At 32.2% G+C, this 18,635-nt stretch overlaps 2 protein-coding genes and 1 long non-coding RNA gene across 4 annotated transcripts; 2 read left to right on the top strand and 1 right to left on the bottom strand.

Moving 5' to 3' along the window:
- Positions 743 to 6,362, top strand: LOC109336585 (chaperone protein dnaJ 15-like). 2 transcript variants are annotated; one of them, XM_019573272.1, is made up of 12 exons: positions 743 to 785; positions 1,013 to 1,176; positions 2,013 to 2,136; positions 2,727 to 2,809; positions 2,887 to 2,998; positions 3,085 to 3,189; positions 3,305 to 3,355; positions 4,046 to 4,135; positions 4,221 to 4,329; positions 4,436 to 4,584; positions 4,663 to 4,716; positions 5,858 to 6,362. In XM_019573272.1, exons 2-12 carry the CDS (start codon positions 1,052 to 1,054, stop codon positions 6,077 to 6,079), a joined length of 1,224 nt encoding a protein of 407 aa, XP_019428817.1. In that variant the 5' UTR covers positions 743 to 785; positions 1,013 to 1,051; the 3' UTR covers positions 6,080 to 6,362. The 2 variants fall into 2 exon arrangements, with proteins under 2 accessions (XP_019428817.1, XP_019428816.1); XM_019573271.1 differs by lacking the exon at positions 743 to 785 and having other exon boundaries at positions 812 to 1,176.
- Positions 2,144 to 14,297, bottom strand: LOC109336587. Its single transcript, XR_002106366.1, has 3 exons — positions 14,286 to 14,297; positions 7,957 to 7,962; positions 2,144 to 2,230 (listed from the first exon to the last, which is right to left on the bottom strand). It is a non-coding gene; the product is annotated as an uncharacterized LOC109336587 (long non-coding RNA).
- LOC109336586 (zinc finger protein 6-like) lies at positions 13,316 to 14,287 on the top strand. The gene has a single exon (XM_019573273.1). It carries the CDS (start codon positions 13,465 to 13,467, stop codon positions 14,236 to 14,238), a length of 774 nt encoding a protein of 257 aa, XP_019428818.1. The 5' UTR covers positions 13,316 to 13,464; the 3' UTR covers positions 14,239 to 14,287.

Below are 18,635 nucleotides of genomic sequence, written 5' to 3' on the forward strand. Positions count from 1 at the left end.
ACTTAATTCACACAAAATATATTTACAAACAACAAGTTTTAAAATTTATATATATTTTAATAATTAATATATATATATATATAAATTATTGTTACATAAATAATAACATATTTTGCGTGTACACGAGTCTAATATTTTTATTTTTATACTCTTGATATGTATTTTGGTATTATTAAGGGTATCAGCTCATGCTATAGGTAAGAAGTTTTATATTTCCTAATACGTGACTACCTCTTCTAATAAGTGTTATTCTTATTAATCGAATCATTAAATTTTTTGTTTTTCTAACGTTCCGGTGGAACCTTTTACAACTGGACTACTACTTTGTTAGTATATATATACTCTTCATGTGTGCAATGACTTAATGAGTGTTACAATATTATTTTATTAGCATAATCTTTATGCACTTACTATTTAAAGATTTCTATATGATCAGTAATCCAACACAATTTATTTATTAAGTTTAAATATGAATAATGAATAGTGATGTATCTTTCTCTTATTTTATTATTGGACAATTTTACTAACACTCAGTATTGTTCACGCTCAAATGAATGCTTCATTTATCGTTTAACTATTTACTATTTCAATCTATCCTTCTTAAGTGCTTATTTCTTATGGACATGGATAATTAGATATCTTAATTAATTTCGTCGAGTTTTTTAATTCTATATTTTGAATGAACTAATAATAATTGAAAAAGGACAGTGTCTCTTATTGGTCGCATACAAACATCTTAACATTATTACAGAAGCGCGACCTTCACCTGAGTCCGAAGGGGCAAAGGAGTTTCTTTCTCTTCATTCATCTAAATTCAAAACCTAATCACACCCGTTAGAATTAGATCTTCCCAACCTCACTTTTTCTCATCCCGAGAGGAAAGCGAAACCACGACCGATCCAATGAAGCTTTGATTCGCGTGTTGATCTCTTATTGCGATGGATAACATGTCAAAATAATATCTGATACCGAAAAGCTGATTTTTTTGGGTTTATTTGAGCTAGTGTGTTTTGAAATAGAGAGAAAGAGAAAGAGGGGGTGGTTTGTGGGGATGGGTTCGAAGATAGAAGGACCATCTACCCCAACAAATCGACGTGATCCTTATGAGGTTTTGTCCGTTACAAGGGACTCTACCGATCAAGAAATCAAAACCGCTTACAGAAAGCTAGCTCTCAAGTACTTTTTTTCTTTTGCACACAATTCTATTTTTTTCTCAATCTTTCTTGTGGCTAGGTCTTTTTGTTTTTTAATTATTTACATTTGGAATTACAATTAAATGCTTATTTCTCTATCTTGTTTGGATTCTTGAAGTTTTTTATTTGTTTATTTTTATGCAGTAGAGAGCTTCTCTGAATTTCTTATCATATGTAAAACATTGGCATAGTATTCTTAAGTGAGGTAGAATAATTGAAGAACCTTTGAAGGTAGTGAGCATTGTTAGTTGATAAAAAATAGGAAAAGCACAGATACAATGCAGATATGAATATATGATACAGATATGGCATGACATGGAAATAGGGATATGCCAAATTTAGAAATTGTAGAACACAAAACGTTATGATTAGGAATATGAAATTAATATAGAGTTAATATAAAAGCTCGGTTTTAGGTTAGAACAGAGGAATTGTGTTTTAATATAGAGTTAATATAGTGTGTTCATGATAACATGTCAACATTTGTCTAATTTTAATTTCATCTATAATGATATGAAGTTCAAAATGTAAATGGACAAAGCTGTAAAATACAGTAAAAGTGACTGACAGCATCCGATCGGGATATGTGTTCGTAAGCAACTATTTTTAAGTGTCTATGACTCTATGTTTCGTAGGTTAGAACTCCATGAAGGGAATCGGTGTACCAATGAGGTCAAATTAGTTTAAGCAATATACAGATGTTCTTGTCATGTAGAATCAATGAGTTTGTGTAGTTTTTAACTGGTTTGCAATGACATTAGAAAATGATGATTATGGACATATGTTGGACCTATTTACATATCTTTATATGATTGACAGGTATCACCCTGACAAGAATGCTAACAATCCTGAAGCTTCAGAACTATTTAAGGAGGTTGCATACTCTTATACTATCTTGTCTGATCCAGAGAAGAGAAGGCAGTATGACAGTGCAGGATTTGAGGTCTCTTTCTTCCTATGTGAATCCAAACCTCTATTTTCTCTCCTTTTTTCTGCTGTTCTTTTCCAATTCTTCCTACATTATAAAAATGAAAAGGCTAGTGGGACTCATGTACATTTTTTTTTGTTTTCCTGTATTGATTTCTTTGGGTAGATTATTATTTTTGCCATCAATTCATATATAATTTTCTGTCACTTTTTCATCTATTGACTTCATTTGGGATAGGGTTCCTCTTTTGGGTTTCTCATTGGCGCTCACACATGGGTTACTTAGTCGTGTTTCTTGGGTAGACATGTAGAAACTAGAAAGATAGACATGCTTTGTTGCATGCCTTTGTCACCTAGTTTGTAGTTGTTTCTTGTTTCTGTGAGGATGTCTTATCCTATTGTATATTTTTTCTATAATCTGATAATATTTCTCTTATTATAAGAAATCATATATAGTGTTTTGTTTATCTTTTTTATTATGGCATGCCAATTCTTTAAAGTTTAAGTTTCAGCAGTATTGTACTCCTTAAGTGTCAATGTGTTATTCTTATTGAATGGTTCTCCTTCAATGTGTAATCTTTAAGCTATTGTGCAAATACATATCAGGCACTTGATGCTGATAGCATGGACATGGAAATTGACTTATCTAATCTTGGGACTGTCAACACAATGTTTGCAGCTTTATTCAGGTGTGAATGTGGTACACGACCATTTTATTTTCGAAGTTATTTATGTTTGCTTTGTTTCTTATCCCACTTGGTTTTAGCAAGCTGGGCGTCCCTATCAAGACTACCATTTCAGCTAATGTACTCGAAGAAGCTCTGAATGGCACTGTTACAGTCAGACCCCTTCCAATTGGAACATCAGTTACTGGAAAGGTTATTACTTCCTTCATGATGAATGAAGCAACAAAGTAGTCTTCATGGTGGTGTATTTGTTCTACTTAAGTCACAAATTTTTTCAGGTAGAGAAGCAGTGTGCTCATTTTTTTGGTGTGACAATAAATGAGCTGCAAGCTGAGTCAGGGATTGTAATAAGAGCTACTTCAACTGCACAAAGCAAATTCAAGGTATTGCTGATTTCTTCATTATAACAATTCTGGTGTCTTTGTCCACCTATTGCAAATGTGCTTCCAGTTTATATGTATTGGATTTGGATTGTAACATTGAAGACTTTTTTTTCAGTTGCTCTACTTTGAACACGATGCAAATGGTGGCTATGGTTTGGCATTACAGGTAATGTTCGTTCTTCTAGTGCTTCTACATTTACTTCCCCCCACTGACTTGTTGCTTTACCAAACAAATGGATAACAATTTGAAATGACTATGAACTTGGTATTATTAAATATTAGTGCTTTCATCAACTGTGATTATGTCTCTAGAATGTTGGATATTGGAAGTATTATCCATTGAAATATAGCTCAATTTCTCTATCTTTCTTCCCCTTTCCCTGGTAGCATAATAGTGATAGCAATTAGTCACTGAGCATAAAAAAAATCCCTGGGTGTGAATTTAGAAAAGAAGTAGTGGCATGAAAGAAGGAATTTCATTACTATGGTTGCGGCTATTAAGCCTTTGGTCTTGTGTACCCGTGTCTCTCATTCGGAAAAAATCAAGGCCCCATAGTTATAAAGCTTGCAAGGTGTCTTGCATTTGGATTATGTACAGTTAGTGGCTGCTATGCTCAAAAGTCAGGTAAACACATAACACAAACATTAGGAGAGTTCGCTTTGTTTGGTCTTCAACCTGTAGCCAGTCATTTGTATGGATTATGTTAAGTTACACAATTTGAGTTGTTCTTATGCTATTTTTTATTGGTTTGTACATTGCATAAACTGCAACTAGTCACTTATTGAATTAGTAGTTGTGAAAATTACAAATAGGTTTGTATTTAGTTAATGTTGTATGTAACTGTCTTTCATACAGGAAGATAGTGAGAAGACTGGCAAGGTGACATCTGCAGGAATGTATTTCTTACATTTTCAAGTGTACAGAATGGATTCAACCGTGAATGCGGTACGGAAATTATGTTCATTAGGTTTATTTTCCTTTGTCGTGGGATGTTGGGAAAATGGTGTATATTTCTAGTACTGTGGTGCAGTTAGCAATGGCCAAGGATCCTGAAGGGTCTTTCTTTAAAAGGTTGGAAGGTCTTCAACCTTGTGAAGTTGCTGAACTGAAGCCTGGCACTCATATCTTTGCTGTTTATGGTCTGGCAATTTATTTTAGTGTATTGTCCTTTTGCTTGCGTATGCTATTTTTTCAACTAAACTACTTAAGTTACATTTACACCTGATTTAAGTTGATATTGTTTAGGGGATAACTTCTTTAAGACTGCTAGCTATACAATTGAGGCAGTATGTGCAAAATCACATGAAGATACCACCAAAAAGCTCATGGACATTGAGGCTCAAATTTTAAGAAAGAGGAATGAGCTACGCCAATTTGAAGCAGAATATAGAAAGGTTTGTGTTGGCTTTTGTTGATCGTGGCTTAAAGCTTGCTCAGGGGCACTTACAGTGTATTTTTTCAAATACTTTCAGGCATTGGCACGCTATCAAGAAGTGACAGACAGATACACAAAAGAAAAACAGTCTGTAAGTTCTTTCAACATGTGCTACAGGACAAGTGCATATCTGGAAATCCACACATTTGCATTATGTTTACTACTAATTCTGCCCACAGTTTAGTTAAAAACTAGTTCACAAAATAACATATTCGTTCCACTCAGTTGCGGCTTGATCAATTGGGACCATCATATCCCTGCTTGCTTTGCCGGGCCAAAGTAGATCACCAGAGCCCATAATTTGTGCCAATCACAAATGTATAGGTTTAAAAGGGGAAAAGGAAATAAGTTAGTTCTTGTGTCATAAGTTGCTCATCTTAGGTTGGCCTTCATTGTAGATTATTATGTGAATATGATGTACGAAATGTCATAGAAACAACTATCCTAAAAGATAGCTGTTAGGATCAATTTGCAAGGTATAGGACTTGAGTCTTTGGAAGTATGGGATTCAAATGTGGGGTTTATAAGACCTTTGACCTCCTGTGGTTCTTATCAATAATATATTAGGTGTAGACCCAAGAATGGTTTAAATCTCCATCCCTTCCCTTCATACAAGATGTCGTTGCCTTAAAGCTTGAATAAAGTACATGAAGTACATGCAACTCAAAACTTGGGCTGGAAATATAATCTTTATTAGAAGAATGGGGTCGGACACTCGGCATCTTAGTCATAGAGGCGGCAATGCCATCTTAAAGAACCAAGATTCCTAAAGACCTAAATGCTTATGAAGATCTTTGGGTGCAGCTGTGCATGCAGGCCAGTAATTGTTTATATCTGTAGTCAGAATTAAATTGTCCATCACTCTCTGACAGTGAGTCACTCACCCGGTTGACTAATAGATACTCATAAATGCAGTGAGAAATTATTAACACCTTAGGAGTTAGGAGATAAACTTTTCTTTCTGTTTCCTTTCTTCGTCTTATGCTACAAACTCAAACTTCTGTTTGCTTTCTTCGTGTTATGCTACAAACTCTAAGTAATCTTTTCTTTCTGTTTGCTTTCTCCATGTTATGCTACAAACTCAAACTTATGTCCTCTAGAGATTGCAATTGTTTTATTGTTTGAGATCAAACACTTTATGTTTGTGATTGTTTTTTTGGTCATACACTATTGTTTGGCCCAAGATGTAATTTATGTTTGTGACTATGTTGAATCTTTTATTTGCTACCCAGGTAGATGAGCTTCTGAAACAAAGGGATGGTATCCATTCTTCCTTCACCATTGTCAAGTCAACCAGTATTAGTGGGAGTGCTAGTAATTTAAGCAATGGAAGTTCTAGCAAAATTTCTGGTGAAGAGAGCCCTGAGGATGGAGGGTCAGATGAAAAGGATAAATCAGGCAAAAAGAAATGGTTTAACCTCAATCTTAAGGGTTCTGATAAGAAGTTGACTTAAATTTCACTTGATTTTGCTGGTCTCTATCAATTAAAGTCATGGCATCAAACTTAGCATCCTCCCTTAGGCATTGTATGTCTGGAATATTTTCCTTCTTTGCTTGGTTACACCACCAAGGTTGTAAACTGGTTTGTTAGTCTATTCATTAGTATTACACTCAAAGTCAAAGGCATATGTCTACCTGTTTTCAATTTTTTGTCATCCAATTCCCATGTAAAACTGTGGACATATATAGTTTTGATAACTGTAATTGTAATATTCTTTGTTGTAACAGTTCTGTTCATCATTGCTATTTATCATCTATGATGCCAACTTCATCCAACAAAGTGAAATATAAGATAATAGAATTAGTTGTTTGTGAGAGTGGCTTATAGAATTTTCAATGGGGTGCATACAGCTTTGTGCAACTGTTACATGACAATATCTTCAGTGGATTACACATGGGAGCATAAAGTTGTGCTTTTATTGCAAATCTTATTCTGCTAATTTCTAACCCAATTTCTCCATGAATTAGAAAATATATTATGTGAACATGATATAGGATATGGCAACAAGATATTGTTACCACACCAAAATGTCACAAACTATATTTTATCTTTACCCGCCATAGAAACCCTAAATTGGCAATTGGTTTCCTTAAAAAATGGCTATTGGTCTTAATATTAGGCTCTTAAGAAAGCTCGAGACTTGTTCAAAGTCGCTATCCAGCAACAAATACAGTAACTTGCTAGAATGCTAGTAATAAATTTCAATCCCAGTCCACTGATTAAGATTGCTTTATTACTTACTCTCGTGCATTGGTTTAACCATATTTTTCTCCTACAATTCCTACCCAACATATGGCCTCAATAATTAGCCATATGTTTCTACATATTGATTTGAACTTTCAACACAAGGCATGTGTTGAGAACTTGAGTGTAGAAAAGTTATAACATAAATAAATTGGAATTCTATTTCAGTGTTGAGAAAAGGGCTTTGCACTTTTGCTAACAAAATATCTTTATCAGGGAATAAAAAACTAAAATTATTATTAAATTAAAATTATCATTACTTATTTATTGGACAAACATTTTAAAAAAATTATTCAATTTTTTGCGTTATATTTGTACAAAAGATAAACATGCTTATCTTGACTTGTGGTGAATCTAATCAGCCTTATTTAATCAGTTAGGCCATTACTTTCGTATATTTGAACTTTCCCAAGAGACAATCTAAACAAATTATTTATACGTTTTTCTCTACTTGTTGTCTATAATGCCAGTACATAACGTTAGTTTTAAAAATTAAATATGTTTTATTGCATAAATATTTTATAAAATTACTGCTCTATCGATATACTTCAGCTTATTATAATTTCTAAATTGATCAAGTGCTTATTATTCTATCATCTTATATCTTAGATTGTGTGCACCATTTCTTTCTCACCTGATAGAATTGCTCACTTAGTGGTTTGATCAGCTAGCATTGATAGACTCTTACGTTTGTGTCAAATAATTATAATTTGTTTATTTTTGTTAGGCCAATAATAGCTTTATAAAGCTGGATTGTGTATAACAAGATTTTGCATCATATAAGTGAAAATAATTTGAAGATGGGCAAGATTGGAACACCGTTTGAAGTCTCCCTCGTCTAAGTTATTATTATTTTATTGACTTCATTGATCAAGTCTTCTATTTTAATAATAATCTAAACCAAAATTTGTCTTCACTAAAAAGACAGAACTTCCATAAAAATGAATGTTGTCACATATGTTTCCAATAAATAATACTAAAACACGGGGGAAATCGACTTTGTTGTCATAAAAAACAAAGGGAAAGCAAGATCATCTTGCTAATGTACAAAATGGGAATCTAGGTTTAAGAATGAGCATTGTTAACAAAAAACTAATTCTGAGTGTTGTTAACTAAATTCATAAGAACTTCCAAATATTCTCTAGCTGAGTTTGTCTCTTTTCTAAGTGTTGTCCTAGTTTATTAATCAAACTATTTAAAAAATTGTTCATCTTTCATATTAATGTATAATGTGTAAAAGTATAATTAATGTTGTCTTAAATTGTAAAACGAGTATTAAATAAAAATAATTTTTTCCTGACAATTTTTTTTGTTACAACTAATGATACTTCTTCATTTTATAGGTAAAGAATTAATTATTTTTCAATTATGTAACTATATTTTTTAACAAATATTGTTTACTTCTGAAAATCTAATAGAATCTTACAATATCAGACCAACGACTTATCAATTTTTAGTAATAACATATAAATGACGCATAAGGGATCTGATTTTCAAGATGTTTTTCTTCTGTCACAAAATAAACATGGACATTCTCTACTTTTCATTCTAGGCTTAGCTTTGGATTATATTATATGTAGTAATTGTTTAGTTAGTTGCATTATCATGAGAGAGAAATATAGATTGGGGCATAGTACATGACTTAATATACAAACTCCACCCCACATAACATCTAAGAATCTATTTATTTAAATATTGTAAATATAAATTAATTTTAAAACATAGTAGGTAATGTCACTTAGAATACATGTAGGGCTAATTGAGTCATACCCACGTCGTTTGGTGAGTGCTTTAAATGTTCTTTGAACATATCTATTAGAAAGGATTTCAACTTGAAAACTAAGTCACGTTGGGGTTATCTTTTTATCCTTTTTGGATGCTTACAAAGTAATGGTTGCAAAAAGAAACAAAGATGATTAGAAAGTTAATTGGGGTTCTAATATAATAGGATCTTGTCACTTAATAATCTCTCATTAAATATTGTGATTTATCATTCATTGGTTTTTACTTAATCTAAGCAAAATTGGTGGGCCATAATCACGATTCGGGTGATCTTAAATGATAATCAGCGATGTCACTTCAATTACAACAACAAAAGAAAGCATGTCTAATGCCCTCCAGAAGTTGTTTATCACAAATTGATGGTACAAATTACAACAAGTTCCATCAAATAAATTAAATTAACTACATTTCACCAAGTAATATAAAAAATATATATTTTATTTTTATGATTTTTCTTTTTAATTATGTGATACTTTTTAATTGAGTTGAGACATAAATGAGACACAAAAAATGATTATCTCACCATGGCTAAACAATTAGGCTATAGTTATAAGTGTTCAAGTGAGCAACAAGCAGTGCATATGTGTTCCCAATGTGGTTGACACCTACCTAAGTTTCTTAAAACATTGTGGAATCAATCAGATATATGTACAGCAGTTTCACTTGTGTTATCACCCTACACCACCATAGGAACAAAACCTTGAGTTCATATTCTAACCATTTTCAAACTAGGTAATGTTTAATTTTTTAGAAGAATAAATCACTCCATTAATGAGTGAAATTTTTATTAATGGAAAAACTGACCCAACTTAAATATGAGTAACTCAAAATAAATTATTATATAGGCAAAAAAAATTCAAAGAATAAAATAGCAATACCAAAATAATAAGTCACAACATAAACTACTTACAATTTCAAATAAAATGCTATATAAGTGAGTAGATGAGAATTTTGACTAATTAGGAGAGGTAGTTTGAATACAACACTCACGAGAAAGAGGGGACATAGTGGGTCATATTAGGAGTTGTGAGGAAGACTTTAGAATTAAAGAATGCTTTACTTTTTTCACTTTCATGTTTGTTTGATAAATATTTGTACAAGCAATTATGATTATGATTGATTATGCTTTTTAAGTGGGAGATTTCAAGCCTCCAAAATGCTCTAACCCTAGTAGTTAGTAAGATTCGCTAAGATCTCTGTTAAAGGTAGAAAACCAATATAGACATATAGATTTCAACGTCAATCACGCAAACATCATAAACAATAATTCATCATCATCAACAACACGTAAATCAGTAAATGGTGGGGATCCAAACCCTCCATGTCATAAGTTAACCTGACATTAAAATTCCCTTCTAGACCATCCAACTCTGAAGGCTATAATGACTTAAGGTGTCTATTATTCTGAAAATAGTTGAGGAAAAATAAAGACTTTATTCACGAAATTGCCATCATGGTAAGTGGTGGCATGAAGAAGTTAGAATAATGTGAAACATGCGTATCTAAGATTAGATATGAGAGTGAATATGATGTTGAAATGTGGGCCATGCAGATGTGACTAGTGGGACGGTGTTAAATCTGAATGTCATATGTATTTTGTAGCTTAAGATCTTAGATGCTATCGTACTATGAAATACTGGATGATGGATGAGAAAATATACTATATTTATAAGAAGTCGTGTTAAACTTTTTCTGCATGTTTATAAGTTTTTAATTTTATTTGTTAATTGAAGTACTGTTGTTTTTACCTGCTAAATAAACTCATTTTATTTGTTGTCCTTAACCATGTCCCTTGACTAATCACAATGAAACAAAATTAATAAAGTTATGAATATTTAATTTTTTTTTAACTAATGTGTCATAATATTATTGATAGACAGGATTTGGGATAGCAAATCCTTGACCATAGAGATGTCTGTTTTGGTTTGTGAGGGGTCCTTTTTATTGTGTTTTTTTATCAAGCCCATGCAAAATTGATGTAAATAAAAGGAGTAGACCTCTCCATTAATGGAGTCTAGCTCAAATAAAAGAGTTAAAATTCACAAATACTTTAGAAAAAATAGAGAAATATAACTTTTAATAATATAAAGAATGAGATGCCGTAAAAGTTGAATTATGTAATTTTGGGGCATGCAAGATGGAATTTGCCATCTTTGTATCAGATGCAAAGTAGTTGGAATCAGCAGTTGCCAGGGTGGGGGTACAGGGACATGAGCTTCACGTGCTTCATTGAGTTTTTTTGTTTTTGTTTGTAGAAACAAGCCTATATTCTGGTATGTGATTTTCCCTTCCACAACTTGTATTGCTCTTAAATATGGAGTATTTGACATTCATCTAATATAGTACTTGGGAGTCCAGTAAGGCTAAAATAAGAAAATATAATTTTGTTACAGTTTCTAAAAAATATTTTTTTTAAGAATGGTGCACGTTATACTTAATTAAACCCAAAATTAGTTCAAAGAGCTAAGGACGTTAATTAAACCTTTATGTTCAAAGAATGAGAAATGAAGAGTGCATAATTCTTATAAATGTTATTTTGTTCATATTTACATCTAATGTGTGTAACTATCTTAATATTCTTTTTAAATACATAAAAGGTATAAATAAGGAATTAAATATATCTTAAAATGTATATATATATATTCAATTTATTATTATGCAGATTATCTGATAAAAATTTGAATTATTTGTAATAAAAAATTTAAATGAAATAATACGATATTGCAAAAGTCCTAGTAACCAAGGGAAAGAACTTTTGATTTCAAATGGAGCATTTGTTTCGTGAGTTAATGTTATCCTTATAATCTAATGTCAGAAAAATTAAAGGCTTATTTCCCTTAAATTTTACTCATATTTTAAGCTCGTTCTCTAGCTTTTTTTTAGCAGTAGTTTTGATCTTCAAACTCTTAACCATGCAATGTTAGTCTCTTCCAAAAACTACCGAAAGTGATGATACAACTGTACTGCTGTTAGCCACACATATATTCTTTTCATAAGTTTTTAGACAAAAACTTGATAAAAGGAATAACAGTCTAACATTGCAGAATAAAAAAATTGGAACCAGATTCGTTCAGAAAGAAGTTTACCAAGTCAAAAATTAAAAGACAAAAAATGCATTGAAGTCAAAATTATTGGGTACCATTAGCATTAATGAGAGGTTAGTTGTACATGTTCTGGAATGAGATGAGGTTTAAGTGGAGTTAAATCATGCTTCAGAAAATGTTTATCAGTTGATAAAACAATCTGCTAAACTTATGATTGGCCATCTTACGCCAAGTTCAAATGCATGAAAAGAGTGAAAGCAATGACTACATAAACGTCACGTATTTCTCCATCCTAATGGAAAATTATTTCACATTATTTATCAGAACACTCAATTCAATATTTTTTGTTTTGACTAGACGCTCAATTCAACACTAAACTTATGTGCATGTATATTATTATTATTTTTACATAATTGTATTTATAATGTAACTTCCAATAACTACATGTGGCGTTAAAAAGATGTCAGTGTGTGTTAGAAAATGAAATCTACTACTACTTCTTCATATATTAAATTAAATATATAATTACTCAATTCAAAATTACATCTTATTCTTAAACTTTGGCACATATATATAGTATGAATGAAGTATGGCCTACTATGAGGAGTGTTTTAATAGTTCTCTTCAAAATCAATTGACAATAATAAAAATAATTTAACAAGTATTTAAATCATTATAAGTTCAATAATATAGGTAATGTACAATAATATAGGTAATGTAAGATTAAATAGTATGTAATTTAAGTTTCTACCACCTGATCGGATAGAGATTCCAATGACCTTTCCCTCTACTCCTAAGTTGGACATTCAAATAAATCAATTTTGATGGGTTGGGATGAGAAAATGAATGGATCCAACTGGTTATTAAATTTTGAACGAGTACTTGCTTTGCCTATTTAATGGCTATGATGCTGATACATAATATTCACCCAATCAACACACATCTATTGGTTGGACATGAGATATATAGGCTGTCCTCCAAACTAGCTACCTTTTCTTCTGGTTGTGTATACTTGATGCATAATGCTATGTCTAGTGCATCGCATGTACACCAGTCAGAAATGTGTGAAGTTGACAAGAGAATTAATGATATATAGTTGTGGCTCTCAAGCATTTTAAGTTAATTAAAATATTACTCATAAGCATAACACTAGTTAGCAAAACCCTCAAAATTGTGAAGAGACAATGTCCAACAATATTTGTCCAGGACAAGAATTTGCTGTTCTAAACTCTGTCTCAAACTAATTATATTATGTCACGTCAGTTAAAAAAAATTAAATATTCATTAATTTATCAATTTTATTTCATTGTGATGAGTTAGGGACATGATTGGGATAAGGTTCGAGACAACAGATCATCATCCCCTCTCTTCCGTCCTTTATGAGTCTTCTAAGGTTGTCTTCACATACTTTTATTGATGAATATTCTACCCAGAATTTTCCTATATTTATATCTCTAACCAATCCAATTTCACAAAACAATTTTAAAATATTAATTTCTTTTTTTTGAAAAATATTTTTTAATTGCCTCTACACATAAATGGAATATGTGTTCCTCATCCTTATTTTCACACACTTTATTCTCAATAGCATATGTGCAAATCTTCTCTTTTCACTATTACTCATTTTTATACAATAATAATAGTAATAATTCTCATGTGAAAACCCAGTGAATCCTAATTTGTATAAATAGAGACAAAGACATGCAAAACCTACACATCTCCTTATTAGTATAAAACACTTGTAGTCTCCTTAAATAACCAAACTCCGATGGAGAACCCATGCCATTCTAAAACCACATTCCCCACTTCCCAAACGCGCCTCAAGCTCTTCGGATTCAACGTCCAAGAAGAAACCCTCGAAGACGAGGTGCTCCATGAAGATGCAACAACTCCAAAAACCACTTCAACTTCAACCTCTCCTCCTTCCTCCTCCTCCAGTGAACGGAAATACGAGTGTCAGTACTGTTGTAGAGAGTTCTCAAATTCACAAGCACTTGGTGGTCACCAAAACGCTCACAAGAAAGAGCGTCAACAACTCAAGCGTGCTCAGTTACAAGCCTCAAGAAACGCCTTCATCCGGAACCCCATCATCTCCGCCTTCGCCCCTCCGCCACACCTCCTCGCTCCGTCGCCAGGATCCGTAATGATCCCGCCGGGTACGCCCTCTTGGGTTTACATGCCGCCACGTGCCGCTCCTCCTCCCTTCCACGTGTCAGTATCACACGGTTGTGTGTTCCCGTCGGCGCACAGCAAAACCATTAGTAGCAGGAGTAACAATAATAGTTACGGTAATTATAGTGGTTGTTGTAATAGTGCAAAATCTGCGGGTATAGGGGTTTTCCCCTATGGTGGCGCTGTAGGTGATTCGTCATCCGCATTGTCAACGATGGGGTCGCAGGTGCAGGCTAGGGCCCACCGTGGTGGAAATGAAGGGTCCTCTTTGAGTAGGTTCTCAAACGGAGATAGTGGGCCCAATTTTGATGATGCATTGGGCTTGGACTTGCACCTTAGCCTTGCCCCTGCTGGGCCTAATGGAATATAAATCACTTATTTTCAAAGGTGTCTCATTTTTTGTCTATGACTAATCACATATTGTCACATGAGTAAAAAAAATATTTGAAAGCAAAATATAACATTTTAATTAGTTCGGAATAGGGAATGAGACACCGTTTATCAAATATGATTTTTGTCGCTCGTGATGATATGATGGTTGGCTTTGGCTTGAGATTAAGCCATGTGAAGTTTCACATCTTGTACATTTTCACACTTATTTCTTTTATTATTTTTATTAAGGAAATGATGATTTCACTATTACACGTTGCAAAATTTGCTTATTGACCACAACTCCACAAGTACTAATTTGCTAGTACCTTTCCTCACCATCTTCCAAAATTTGTACATGACATCGTTCTAAGTTATTGTTATATAGTTTTCAGTAGGTGCGTACATTTATTTCATTAAGTAACTTGTGGTCCATTTAACCGTATACATATTGGAAGGATATTTTTACTTTTTTCAGCAATGCATAGCTTGGCAAATACAAACTACACCATTGTTGCACGAAATTTTTTATTTAAGAGGGCGACATTTTTTTAGGCGTACAAAAGGTTGCTTGGCTATGCAATTGTTGCATGAAAATTTTATAAGTCCGATTAATTAATGATACATAAAAGTTTGTAAACTTTAAATTCATAATACCCTACTAAAAACACATATTTGACTTTGCAATTTATTTATATGTTAAACGGGTTCTTATTATGTGAGGAACGAGAGAATAAATGCATAAAACCTTATCTAAAAGGGAGAGGTTTTTCAATTTGTTCATATTAAGTCGAAATTAGGCATTAACTTTGGTGGGCAAACAACCACAAAATTAAAACTTCCATTTTATGTTTTAGATGGAAATGTATCACGGCGTGAACATTTTGATTCAATTAATGTTTCATCTCATGTACAAGTACAACGATATAAAAAGATATTAATATTTTAAATATATTTATTATTCATCTAGTGCAACTGTGTAATAAAGATGCTCTCAGACGGGGAAGACACGGCTCACTATATCAAAACCAACAATGTTTAGACATGTAGGACACATGCAGAAAGTACAATCAATGTGAATATATTATGGTGTTTGCTTCAGATTTTCTGCTCGAATTTTATCTACTTAATAGTACAAAATTTGTTTTCACATGACAAGGTCACAAGACTCTTTGGAAGTAGCATATTTAGTTGGGGTGAAATTTGAACATGAAGCATTCCAACGGTTGAACATAATAATTGCTTATTGCTTGTTATATATTAGTATCCTATAATGATATCGATACATTGACACCATAAAGATTTATATATAGTGAGTATATTATTTACCATTTATTCGATAACATTTAATTGAAGGTTGGGTCAGTTTTTGTTATCAGCAAATGTATTAAAAATAGTGAGTACAAGGGATACACATCCCAAGCACAATTGAGAAAAGGTTACCTTACATTGATAAAAATTCAACTTATATTTCATAAAAGCATGAAGTTCCAATTTTGTACATAATATTTAAATACTTTATAAGCGCTTGTCATGAAACGGTTGAAACCTATCCTATTCTGATCAACATCCAAAACTCAACTTCCCTTATTCATTAAAAAACGTAACTACTCATGATATATATCTGCATCCTTCGCAATTTTCTTGTACCTACATTCATTGTTAGTCTTTCAATCTATGATTAAACGATGTTTGCAAAAGTACATTAGTGTCAGTCACACTGTAATGACTACAATTCAGCAATGACACGATTATGAATGTATTTTTTCAAACGAATTTACTAATCTCACCATAGGATTGAGGATAAATGCCCACAAATTAAAAGCTTAAGTTTTTGAAGAAAATGGTAATACTTGTTACACAGTTGTACTCTTGATAATTAAGGGAGCTTTCTGGGTAGATTAGTCAAAGTTTGACGAGGTACCATAGCTTCATTGTGTTTGTTTTCTTTCTTTTTTTATTTGTTGTATATTTTCTTGACTATATATAAATATAATACTCCGAAGTAATAATTCAAAGTGAAAAAAATAAATATATAAGATATTTTCTTAACAAAAGAATCGGATTAATCCGGCAATGACATGATGAATTTAAGCTCAAAAGTTAAATATATTTAATGGGATTATTTTAAACATGGTTGGTGCTTTTGCACCCATCATAGTAAAATCCTTGATACAGACATGTCCAACCCAAAGAAAGATTTGCCTCTTCAATTAAAGGCTAGATATTATCTTCCTACCTTAACCCATACGTGGGTTTTATATATAGTAGTTGGAAACAGATGGAGTTGGTTTCCACAAGGAAGGTTATTGTTGAATATGAATATTTCAAACTTTCAGTTTTACCTTTCTCTTATTTTGATTGCATGAAACTTATTGGTAGTTTTGATTTGATTTAGGGAAGAAACATGATGATATATTTGAAAACTTGCTAGAATAATAGATATAATTCTATGACTTTATCTGGACTGGTTCAAACTTGTAGTTCATCCAGCAGGAAGCAAGTTGAACCATCCTTTCGCTTCTAAATTAAATCACCATAATCCAATTAGAGACATGATTAAGTTTTGACATGTTTAACAAGCCAATTACATATAGAATTTTCAAGTTGTTAACAACTACAGTTGGATAGAAAAGTGAAGTCTTTGTTTCTTTTTAAGGGACGCATCACACCTTGTCTTGTACTTTAAATAAACACAGAAAAACCCAATTCCTGTTCTCACCTTGTCTTGTACTTTAAATAAAGTTAGATTGCTATGTTTCCTAGCGTGTATTAGTTATAACTTTTACTCCTTCACCACCGAAAAGGATATTATTCTGAAAGAGAAAACTCTAAATTTCATTTCTTCTTCCTAACAAGACTCAATTTGCTTTGTTCCTACAATTAATACATTGGTAGGTTTTATGTAGTTTCATACACATTATATTATTTTTATTTTAGAATGAATGATGTACAAAATATATTGAATATGTATAAATCTATTACATGGTCAGCAACATACTGCAATATTATCTGGTGCACTTTAACTCTTCATTTTGCAGAAAAAGTGCTCATAATTTCGAGTCAACTAATTCACTCCCTCTTAGTTGCAATCTCAGTCTTAAAATATTTTGAGCATTACTACTTTGGTATATTAAAGAGTATATGATAGAAATATCTATTTAGACTTAGATTAATTGTCTTGAAGCTTTAATCTTCTTAGTCTTCATAAGTAATCTTCATTTTCTTCTTTTTCTTTTTGGTGATGTTGGTGTCTTCATCAAAACCTTGTTAAAGTCAGGAAGAAAGATCTTCTTCGAATATACATCTTTTTATACATAATTAATATGTCATTCAGTATTCATTTATATTATTTTTATCTGCAATCAATGCATCATGCAACATCCACCAATGTTACTATTTTAAGATTGTGGGTTAGGAAACGGCAAGGAAGATGCAAGGTATAAAGAACTTCCTTAATATCAGAGATCACACTTTTATGTATGAATTATGGATAATGACTTATGGGAAAGCATGGCTTAAAGCCACGAATTAAAAGATTCCGATATAACATGATATACACGATAATAATTCGGATTTGATTTGACAGTTATTTTAAAGTATCATGCTGCATAACTTGGATTTTCTATCTGATTAATTTTTTTCTACTATTTTCGAAGAGAAATGAAGAATAAAGGATAGATAAGTGTTGCTAAAAGTGGAGATATTCTTAAGACTTGGTATGCATACTTCTGAGGAAGTAAGCAACAGAACTTTTTGCACTTTGATCTTTTCTATTTTCTATGGTTCCAAAAGGTCCTATAGTCATGTTGGAGACAAACGCTTGTGGTGCATATCAAAGTGATTTTCTGAAAAAGTTGTTTTTAGGTTTCTGATCTAGGTCCCTCGTTTATTTGCATTCTCTAGTGGTTTTTATTTTCCATGAATAGATAAACATGGGGCCCAAAATTGTTCTCTGAAAAGAGAGGTAGCTTGATTGATTAGTACTACGTTAACATCATTTTAATATGCAAGGGTTACTAGTTGTAGGACAAATAACGAACCAGAAATATGTAACTCACACCACCACTAACATCGTACCTCGTGGGTTTTATGAATTAGGATGGTCCTAAAGTCTGAAATGCACGGTTGAAAAAAGATGTAAACATTAGATGTAAGACATTAATGGCATACTCCAACTAAATATTATCATAATATACAGTAGAGATTCGATGCAACAGAAAAGTGAGATGAGGAAACTCTGTTAATGGAATATGTCCTAGAACTTGTTGATCTTTTCATTCCCAACTAATAATACCAAATCACCTAAAGTTGGTGAAGAATAAAAAAATAGACAACTCTTATGAGATAATATCACCTAAATCCCAATTTCTCTTTCCTTATCTCTCACCCTACCTA

This window comes from Lupinus angustifolius, chromosome LG20 (assembly GCF_001865875.1).
Source record: "Lupinus angustifolius cultivar Tanjil chromosome LG20, LupAngTanjil_v1.0, whole genome shotgun sequence".
Taxonomy (NCBI): domain Eukaryota; kingdom Viridiplantae; phylum Streptophyta; class Magnoliopsida; order Fabales; family Fabaceae; genus Lupinus; species Lupinus angustifolius.

Coding starts and splice junctions, on each gene's coding strand:
- LOC109336585 (XM_019573272.1), top strand. CDS start 1,052: ATGGGTTCGAAGATAGAAGGACCATCTACCCCAACAAATCGACGTGAT. Junction 2,137..2,726: donor ATGACAGTGCAGGATTTGAG/GTCTCTTTCTTC, acceptor AATACATATCAG/GCACTTGATGCTGATAGCAT. Junction 4,330..4,435: donor TCATATCTTTGCTGTTTATG/GTCTGGCAATTT, acceptor GATATTGTTTAG/GGGATAACTTCTTTAAGACT.
- LOC109336586 (XM_019573273.1), top strand. CDS start 13,465: ATGGAGAACCCATGCCATTCTAAAACCACATTCCCCACTTCCCAAACG.